Below are 10,794 nucleotides of genomic sequence, written 5' to 3' on the forward strand. Positions count from 1 at the left end.
TCTATTGAAATTTTGTCTAGCAACTTTATCATCAGCAATTAAAACAGAAAAAAAAAATATATATANGTTTGCGAGATTAATTTTATAAATTTTGAAAATATTAATTTAATTTATCAATAAAATATTAAAATATATTTAATCTTGTTTATAAATTTCATAATTTGGTAAAGTATCTGTTTCATACAGAATTGCAGATGTTTTTGTTTGAAATTTTACAGATGGCGCTCGCTGTTGTTTGAATTTGAATTTTTTTTTGAGGAAAAATAAATGATGATAGTGTATTTTTTTTTTTATGGATTAATTAACAATCTCTCAAAATAAGAATAAAATCTAATAGTCTATAAAATATAAATTAATAATAATTTTTATTACAGTCGATATTATTTTACAAATTTAAAAATGATGCCTATGTCTTTTTTATTATATCTTTCCGCTCTGTGGGCTCCTTAACCGCTCGGCCATCTGACCGTCAATTCCCATGTGTATAATAAACTATACAGTTTCTATCACCTCTTTCTCAGCAAATATAAACTAATTATAACGACACACCTGAATTTTTTGCCAAGCATGAATTAATTTATTCTCAAACGTTTTCAACCTACTTATTATATGCCATTTTCAGACATATGATTATCGTTCCAAAATGGAACGCAACGTTTTTCGAATGCGTTTCAATTTAAATTTAAAAGATTTTTACAATTCTTGTAAAAATTCTTGCCCTTGTATCAATATAAATTCAATAAATTGTATCAATATATAAGTTTTTTAAATTACTTTTACTTCTTTTATTTTTATATTTTTCTTTCGTTATGAATCGTTTACATTTTCTTCTGCTTTGACTTTATGTTTAATTGTTAGAAAGATTACTTTCAACTCTAATTATAAATTAGTCCAAAAATAAAATGTGCAGATATGATATTTAAACTGATATACGTAATCAATTGATATAAAGTTAAAAAGTTTTATTAAGTAAAAGTATATATATGTTACAGTCAAAACCCGTTTTTAGTTAGAACGCGTTTTAACTAGTTGAAACTAGTTTCTACTGAATGTCTTTGTTAAAACCCGTTTTGTCTAGTTAAAACTAGTTCTAACTCAAATTCNAAAACCTGTACAGCAGTAAATTAACTAGACAAAACCAGTTTTGTCTAGTTAAAACTAGAATTTACTGTAGTCAAAAATGAATTTGAGTTAAAACTAGTTTTAACTAGACAAAACGGGTTTTAACAAAGACATTCAGTAGAAACTAGTTTCAACTAGTTAAAACGCGTTCTAACTAAAAACGGGTTTTGACTGTAACATATACATATTTAATTGTTCAACATAATTATAATTCTGGCTTAGACATATGCTAACTGCAATGTTTCTCTTTTGTTTTCATTTAGGTCCAACGTTGAGATGATACCTCTCTAGTGTTAACACGCACATTGTCGGCGAAAATCCATTATTTTTCGGTCAGAATTTTATCAATCGAACATCCTCAGTTGAGATACTGTATTTCAAACGACCGAAGACGGTGCTAAGTTGTCACCTCTCGACTTTAACTGAAGTGGAAGAACATGTCCTTCGTTAGCAATGACGAAGAACACTTATCATTCCAAGTACCATGAACGGAAAAGGAAAAACTCCAAACCGCCATGAAAAGTCACATCCGATGAATGAACTTGAGTCCGGTTTATTAGGTCACAGCCAGGTAAAAGTCCATATCCGGGTAAAAAAGTAAAAATCGGGGAAAAAGTCACATCCGGTGAGAAGATCATGGTGATTTATTTCTTCCAGAAGAAGAAGAAGAAGATCTTCTTCCACCAAGGCTTCTTTTTACGCTTTTTCAGAATCGATTTACATTCCTTTTCCAGTTCTTCTTCGCGTGCCTGTCTCTGCACCGACCATTCCGGGACTTCTGGATATCTCTGTTCCAGGTAATCGATGACAGACGAGGTGTTCTCATTGGGAGAGATCACTATCACCCGTTTCTTGTCAGGTTCACGAAATTTCTTCTTTGCACTCTCCGCCATTTTTTTCGGACGCACGCGAATCATTCGAATTGAAGAGGAAGACGATTCCGATGTCGAGGTGCTTTCCTCTGGACTGTCTCCTACAAAGGTATCCCACTTTTTTAACGCTTTGAAATTATCCATTCTGCAAGAAAAAAGAAACCAGTGGTAAATACAGTAATACCTCGAACTTATGCGATAGTGGGACTGAACGATAACCGCGTAAGTCGGGGTATAATTTCGCATATAAATACATACAAATTATTTTTAATTGGGGCTGGAGACTAAAGAAAACAATAATTTAGAAAAAAATGTTTAATAAAATCTTAGATAATACATATATACTGTATAACAAATTATATTATTAAAATCGTAAACCGAAGTTATTTTGATGTAGAAGGCTTCATAAAATCTAACAAATTCGTCTGATGGCTCAAAGATATTTTTTTTCCCGCAAAATTTCCTCGTAGCATGCTAATAATTTTTTTATTTCTCGTTTTGTAGAAGAAATGCGCTCTTCGTTGGAGTCTATATTTTCTAAAATTTGTAACCCTCTTTCAATTGAACTGAGGCTTTCTTTCAAGTTTCCAACTGTCGATTCCGTTAGATAAAACTTCTTTGCCAATTCACAAATTTTCATTTTTGTATCGAAGTCTTTAATAATGTTTACTTTACATTCCAAAGATAAAGTTTTTCTTTCCTTGTTTAAAGCGGAAGAATCAGTTCTACTTCGTTTGGATGACATAGTAGAGTCTCTCAAGTCTCCGTAGATATAACAAACACAGAAATAAATAACAGAAAATAAATTGTACCTATGCGTCCATTCTGCGCGACACCTTCGAACATGTAAGCTGAACAATAGTGTGAGGGGAGTGAGTAATCAAGAGTTGCGTGGCACTCAAACAAAAGACGAATCGGCGAGATTTGAAAATCGCGTAACTCCGGGTTCGCGTAAGTCGGGGTAGCGTAAGTCGCGGTATTACTGTATTTTAATTTAAAAGAACAAAATTCAATTTTGTCACAGAACAAGCAATGAAAAATTTGGCGGTAGTGCAGCGACCTGTCTAAAATAGTTCTATTGGATATTAGTGGTGTATATGAACGCGAATGAATCGTACAAGCAAAAAAAGGTCAACAGGTTTCGCAGGATTTCCTTTGATAAAGAAATTACTAGTTCACTCGGACGGCGAGCCGATTCCCGGACTGTCCGGACGATAGCACTATCGTAGGCGCGATGCAAGTATAGATTAGCATGTTTCAAATTTTTACAAGATATTATTTTTATTTATTGTGAAATTTTTCCGCCCCCACTACGGTACGCCACTGGATGGAACATGAGGAGTTGACCCTGCAAGCTCCTGTAGCCTCTCCTGAATCTGATTCCAACTAAAAAACAATAAAAAGAGACCCGCTGTAATGTGTAAAAAGTCTGTATCTGTATGAATGTGTGAAAAAAGTGTTCCTCCACCTCCTCACAACATCTGACTACCTGGCATAATTGGTGACTGCTCCATTTTCATTTTTTTATGGTACGGTTATTTTATGCTGCGGAACGAATTATATGTTTTAACATGTATTTCTATGAGAAAATGCGTTTCGTATAACGGTCTTTTCACTTAACGGACGTGCACCTGGAACGGATTAAGTACGTTATACGAGGCACCGCTGTAATTCTTTTAGTACATTTTTGTTCGGTTCGTCATTAATTACTGTACCTAAATAAGGAGGGCCGAAATTTTCCTCCGCCCCGGGCGGCTGACACCCACGGTATGCCATTGGTTCCATCCTTTTTTTTATGTCATCTGGCTACTTGAAAAACATATCCAAGGGGTCAGTTTCTCTCTCTTCTTCAACACCTGTCGGAAATGACGGGCAAGGGTGTCATTGTAGAGATCATAGATCCTGTTGGCCTCAGCTGTGTTTGGATAATGAGTGTTAGTAAAGTCCTGAACCTCTCCCCATTTGACAAGTAAGTTTTTGTCAACTTTCACTCCTTCTGATGATGTCTCGCTTTGTGTCAATTGAAATCACCTTGCTGTTTTTTAGAAGCCATGATTTGCACAACACTTGAATAAATATAAATACCCTGCAATGAGGTGATGTACTGTACGTAATAAACAAGGAAGCAAGCCGAATTCCAACAGGAGCACTGTACTTCAGATATAATGTATTCTAATAATACTAATATATTATAAAAGTAGCAGATTGTCATTGGCAACGGCAAAAAACTGGAAACGTCATTCGCATTTGTTCGCAGAAAGTTCGTTGATCGCAGCCAATCCGTTGATCGAGTCACGTAACGGCCGAACAGAAAGTCCGTTGTTCGCAGTGTCCGTTATTCGAGGCGTACTGTACGTTATACGAGGCACCACTGAATATGATTTAATATCGATAATTTTTACGGTATCATCTACTAGTGTATCCGCTAAACGCAATTTTTCAACCATAAAGCGAATTCATACATTGGCAAGGACCATTCACTTGTGAGAAGAAAAATTGTTGTTACTAGCGTTGTTTTCGATTGGAAACAAGATTTTAAATACTTCGAAAAAATCAACGATAAGCAATTTTTACGATAAAGAAGTAAATTGTTTATTCTCGTGATTTCCAGTATCTGTTTAAAATTTTTTATAAGAACACGGCTTTCCTATCATCAAACGTCACACCCTTTGTAAAATATTAAAATATAATACAGTTAAAAATTCTTTTTAAACAAATATGTAAAACATTTTAATATTTTACATATTCGTTTTAAAAAAATTCTTAACTGTATACTACAAACTTTTATCGCTTACAGACTAAAGAGGGGTGGGCGAAAACTGTAAACTGCCGAGCTGCAATTTTTAATTATATTTCAAATTTACTTAATTTAAAACACGTGAAATTAGCAGTGGATTGTCCCTGCACATCGTACTTTTCCTTTAACAATAGAGTCGTGCCGGTCACCTATCTAACTCCTTTCGGGGAAAAATTTTGTACTGAAATAACGTGACTTCCGGTTTGCATCGCAATTCCTGTATACTTAATCGGGGCCTCCTTCTCCTGGGATTTTCATATTTGATCTCGTCTCTCGTCTGTCTAAGACCTTTCTCGAGATTAATGGAAGACAGACGGCAACAGTGGGGATTTATAGGTTTACAATGTTTGCAAATCGCAGCCCGATGACACCGCACATTTCGTCGACATGCAAATACGATAAGTGAAAGAAGGGCAAAGAAGAAAGGCACCAGTGTTCAAGAATACATGAAATTTTGTTGAAATAATAAAATTGTGGATTGAAAACTCTGTTTCAAAACGAGTTTTAAATTTGATTGCCGACATTCGTTACTGGATGGCGAGATAAAGACGAAATGTAATTTCGGAAGGAAATCAAAGACGATTTATGGACGAAACGGTACACTTTTAAGAAATTCGTAGAAATAAAACGTTCCAGACGGACTTGAAAGAAAAGTTTTAAAATTTGAAAAGCTGCTTCGTAAATAAATGGTTTAGAGCTGTAAAACACCAGCCTAAACGTGCAGAATTTTTAATAAAAGCCGAACGTCAACAATGGAAAAGTTTATGCTTGTTGCTTAAATCTATAATGCAACAGGACATGCGAGCCACTTTGCTCGGTGAGGGAGGGTTTCCCGGGACAACTGCCTGCTCGTTGGGCGGATCCGGCGCCCTGCGCTGAACCCGCAGTTGGTCGATTACATCCGGATTTAAGATACGGATTCCGGTTCCGCCCTGCAGGCCTCTTCGAGGATGGTAGATCCCTCGACTACATACTTAAAAGGTACTCTACTGCAGAGATCGATGATAAGCTGGCGAGAGCGCTGGACTCTAAGTACAGTAGGTAGGTCAACCTACGCCTTCGTGCCTGTAGTTGGCCTTACTCCGATAAGTTGTTGCTCGTTGTCGACTCAAATCTTAACTGGCCACGGGAGGTTCCCCCACTTCAAGTCCAAGTTCAGACAAGGAGATGGTAGCTGCCCCTGTGGTAGTCCTCGCGGCGACGCGAGGCATTACGTACTTGACTGTCCCTTAACAAGGGACTTCCGCCTAGGGGCAGACCAAGTTGACTGGTCCAAGCCCCCTGAACAAGTACTTCGAACGCTAGCAGCTAGTAAAGGGAACCTAAAGAAACTAAAGGAATTGATGGGAAAAATCATAGATCTATTTGATCTATAAGAGTGAAAGGCTTATTTGGGCCCCCTCCCTCTGGAGCAAGGGCCCCGCTGTCCGTATGACTGCTAAGTATGGCATAAGTTGTATTAAGTTGCCTACATAAGTTATATGTAGGCATAAGTTTGAGTAATTTGTATATTGTATACGTGTGAGCTGGAACAGGTTTAGTAGTGTGGACCAAAAGTGCAGTACAGGCTGCACAAACAAGTTATGCCAAGTTAGTGAGCTGGGCCGGGGTGCAGACGGGAGTCCGAATGATGCATCATAGGGCCCAGCTATGACGTCCCTGTCTACCGCGTCAGGTACCGACCAGTCGATGAACAAGGCATAGTCTCTTTAAACCCTGTAGTGCCAATAGGCGGGGCAGGGAAAGAGTTCCTTATGAGACTGCAGGCCCCTTTGGTAGCAGGGCCGCTCTCCGGGGCATATCCCGTTCTTGAGCCGCCCTACGGGCCCCCTTTGGGATTTTCGCTTTATCGGCGACCCTGGGGCCCACTGTCCCGTTGGAAGATGAAAAACTTTATTCTTGTTGCTTACGATCTAGATTATAAGGCAACAGGGCATCCGAGCCACTTTGCTCGCCGGGGGGGGTTTCCCGGGACAACTGCCTGCTCGTTGGGCGGATCCGGCGCCCTGCGCTGAACCCGCAGTTGGTCGATTACATCCGGATATTAAGNGAAAGTGAATATAAAGCCAGGTTAGTGGTAAGAGGTTTTCAACAAACTGATTGTATTGATGACATTTATTCTCCTGTTGCTAAAATGCCGACTTTAAAGTTGTTACTATCTTACTGCTGTCAAAATTCTTTAAATATTCATCAAATGGATGTAGAAACAGCATTTCTAAATGGTAAAGTTTTGTCTGAAGTTTATGTAAAACAGCCAATTGGTTATGAAGATGGTACTGATAGAGTTTATAAATTGAATAAGTCATTATATGGATTAAGGGAAAGTCCTCAAGCATGGTATGAATGTTTTAATGACTTTCTGCCGTGTCCCGACCACTCTCTCTGTGTTCCTCTTCCCACCTTTTTTTTTTTTTTTTTTTCGTTTTACGATCCTTTGTCTACATTTCTCATTCCCCTTTTACAACTGTACGCAAATGAATAGCACATGGACCGACAAAACCGCATCTGAGGGAGGACGCGGTGGTCCAATATTACTACATTTGCATTTGCACGTTACGTTCAGTTACAAGTGTAACACATTAATTCAAGACATCACGAGCGAGCGACCAAAATTGGCTTTGTGATCGACCGGTCGATCGCGATCGACCGGTCGATCGCGATCGACCGGTCGATCACAAAGCCAATTTTGGTCTATGCCAATTTGTTAGCCACCCCTGGTCTATAGGATAATTCTACGTCAGAACAATTGTTTTACTGAGAATTAAATTTCTACAGTATTTATATCATCAATTTCTTTATTACTCATTTCTTGCATAAGGGTTACAATATAAATTGTTTAAAATATTGAATACGTATAAGACATATATGTCTCATTGACAAAGGTCAAAGAGAGATTATAAAGCTGGGGTTTGTTAGGAGAATCTTATACCATCAGCATCATGTCACTTGACCGTGACATTTCTGAACATTTTCCTTTCTTGTTTTATTAATGAAAAATATAAGGTTTTGTTTCTTCTGTGCAATGTCTATGGGGTCCACAAAAAAAATAATAAAATAAAATAAAAAAAGTTAAGAGGAAAAGGGATCCATGGGTAAAAAAAGGTTGAGAACCACTGATCTAGACATTAAGAAAGTTTTAAAGTTTAAAAACATTCCACAATCGCTTTCGTTCGTTAAAAATAAATTTTTTTTCCATTCTTTCCCAAAGAAAATCAATTAACATACTGAAAATGTTAGATACTGTAATAAAAATACCGCATTTAAAAGTTTTTAAGGTTTATTTATTTATTTGTTCATGTGTAATACTTACAACAAAATCAACATAACCTTTATTAGAATATCTTAGATGACATTGACAAAAATATTTTTGTCCAGATTCTATCATTATATTACTTTATAATGAAATAAATGAATCTTTATTTTAATGTCATATAGATTAATCATTAAAACTATTGTTAAGTTTTCTTCATAAAGGAATTTCAACATAGAAATACAATAAAAAAAAAAAAAAATTTAAATTGTAAACATCAGAATATACATTGTGAATTTATTTGTCAAATACTGTATAGTATTATATTTCGTTTTTATTTTTAAGATAACTAAACTAGTATCATACATGTGTAATTTTCTATGTAATTCAAAATGTAATCTATAATTTAATTAGAATTTTAAAAAATCGTAATAGGATTAACCTTATATTGCAATTATAGAAAGATAAATAAACGATCCGGTTTCTTTTACTTCAAACTGTCGTTTATTCAATCATATGTTTTTATAAAAAATCATCCAACTGAAGCTATACATTAATATTTTCATTTTCTGCTATATTCTAGGGACAATTCAGTACATAAAATGCATTTAAATTTTTGATGGTTAAAAAAGAAATTTTTCTAAACTTGTCAAACGCAATCGAGTGATAAAAGTTTAAAAAATTTTGCATCATTTGCAGAATGAAAACGGAATCGAATTAATCGGCATTTTATATAACTGTAATTTAAATATTTGAAACAATATTTAATATAATTGAATGGACTTAATTGACTACAACTCACCTCATCGACGTTACGTCTCGGAATGTGTAAAAATGACAACAATAATTTTAACTTAACCTGAGACTGTAATTCTATAAAACATTCGCGTATATTTCTCAGCACATCTTGGCTTAATTGTGAACAAATAGAACCACCTAACCATAAATCATTACTCGTTCCAAGCTTATTATGTAACCACAAAGATGTGTCGCTGTCCTTAACGTGCGCCATCTTGGAAAACAGTAAACCAGAAGGCGCCATATTGGAAGAAGACCGGAAATGATGGAACAGGAAAGAGGAATTTTTCAATAATTGAAGTGAATTTTAGTTAAATTTTATTGAAATTTTAATTTAATTACATTTTTTGTTGATAAATTTAAAATTTTATTTCGCAACTCTTTAAAATATAATTAATTTTAATCTTACCCAATTGACGTAGACTGAATCGAAGAGACAACGTGTAATGTTTGCGAGATTAATTTTATAAATTTTGAAAATATTAATTTAATTTATCAATAAAATATTAAAATATATTTAATCTTGTTTATAAATTTCATAATTTGGTAAAGTATCTGTTTCATACAGAATTGCAGATGTTTTTGTTTGAAATTTTACAGATGGCGCTCGCTGTTGTTTGAATTTGAATTTTTTTTTGAGGAAAAATAAATGATGATAGTGTATTTTTTTTTATGGATTAATTAACAATCTCTCAAAATAAGAATAAAATCTAATAGTCTATAAAATATAAATTAATAATAATTTTTATTACAGTCGATATTATTTTACAAATTTAAAAATGATGCCTATGTCTTTTTTATTATATCTTTCCGCTCTGTGGGCTCCTTAACCGCTCGGCCATCTGACCGTCAATTCCCATGTGTATAATAAACTATACAGTTTCTATCACCTCTTTCTCAGCAAATATAAACTAATTATAACGACACACCTGAATTTTTTTCCAAGCATGAATTAATTTATTCTCAAACGTTTTCAACCTACTTATTATATGCCATTTTCAGACATATGATTATCGTTCCAAAATGGAACGCAACGTTTTTCGAATGCGTTTCAATTTAAATTTAAAAGATTTTTACAATTCTTGTAAAAATTCTTGCCCTTGTATCAATATAAATTCAATAAATTGTATCAATATATAAGTTTTTTAAATTACTTTTACTTCTTTTATTTTTATATTTTTCTTTCGTTATGAATCGTTTACATTTTCTTCTGCTTTGACTTTATGTTTAATTGTTAGAAAGATTACTTTCAACTCTAATTATAAATTAGTCCAAAAATAAAATGTGCAGATATGATATTTAAACTGATATACGTAATCAATTGATATAAAGTTAAAAAGTTTTATTAAGTAAAAGTATATATATGTTACAGTCAAAACCCGTTTTTAGTTAGAACGCGTTTTAACTAGTTGAAACTAGTTTCTACTGAATGTCTTTGTTAAAACCCGTTTTGTCTAGTTAAAACTAGTTCTAACTCAAATTCATTTTTGACTAGCAGTAAATTCTAGTTTTAACTAGACAAAATGGGTTTTAACAAAGATATCCAGTATAAACTAGTTTTAACTAGTTAAAACGCATCCTAACTAAAAACAGGTTTTAACTGCAACGTATAGAGTGATTCGGGGTAAGATGGTAAGCGGGGGAAGATGCCTAATTTTTGATATTTTCAAACGGTGACGTCACATATGTCGTGTATTTGTATGATGAATCGTCGGGCCAATATTGAGTGCGGAAAGCTGTAGTTGGCTACCGTTACTTCATTTTCTTCATCCGAGAAAAATAAAAGCTAGATAAGAACGAAGCTTTTGTTGTGAAATGTTTCTAGAAGAATTTTAACCTAAAAGTTAAAATGGAATTTATTAAAAATTGCTAAAAACAATTAATGTGTGATGTAGTTAAGGTTCTAAAGTTTCCATTGTCAGCTACCGCCGATCCCGATCGGACATGCTGGAGCA

General features: G+C 34.5%; 1 protein-coding gene across 2 annotated transcripts in view; it reads right to left on the reverse strand.

The window, feature by feature from the left end:
- LOC111638630 (negative elongation factor A-like) overlaps window positions 1–9,391 on the reverse strand; it is a 40,895-nt gene extending 31,504 nt beyond the window's left edge. Inside the window, exon 1 of one of the 2 annotated variants that reach the window (XM_023384379.1) lies at window positions 9,249–9,391. Coding sequence is in view for 1 of the 2 variants with exons in the window: in XM_023384378.1 (XP_023240146.1) it covers window positions 8,844–9,083 (240 nt within the window). In the remaining variant the exon portion in view is untranslated. Of the gene's footprint in view, window positions 1–8,843; window positions 9,150–9,248 lie in introns of those variants that run through there. The other variant, XM_023384378.1, reaches the window with a different exon arrangement.
- Between the last annotated feature and the right edge of the window lie 1,403 nt (window positions 9,392–10,794).

This window comes from Centruroides sculpturatus, unplaced genomic scaffold (assembly GCF_000671375.1).
Source record: "Centruroides sculpturatus isolate CEXI.00-Female unplaced genomic scaffold, Cexi_2.0 scaffold1114, whole genome shotgun sequence".
NCBI lineage: Eukaryota > Metazoa > Arthropoda > Arachnida > Scorpiones > Buthidae > Centruroides > Centruroides sculpturatus.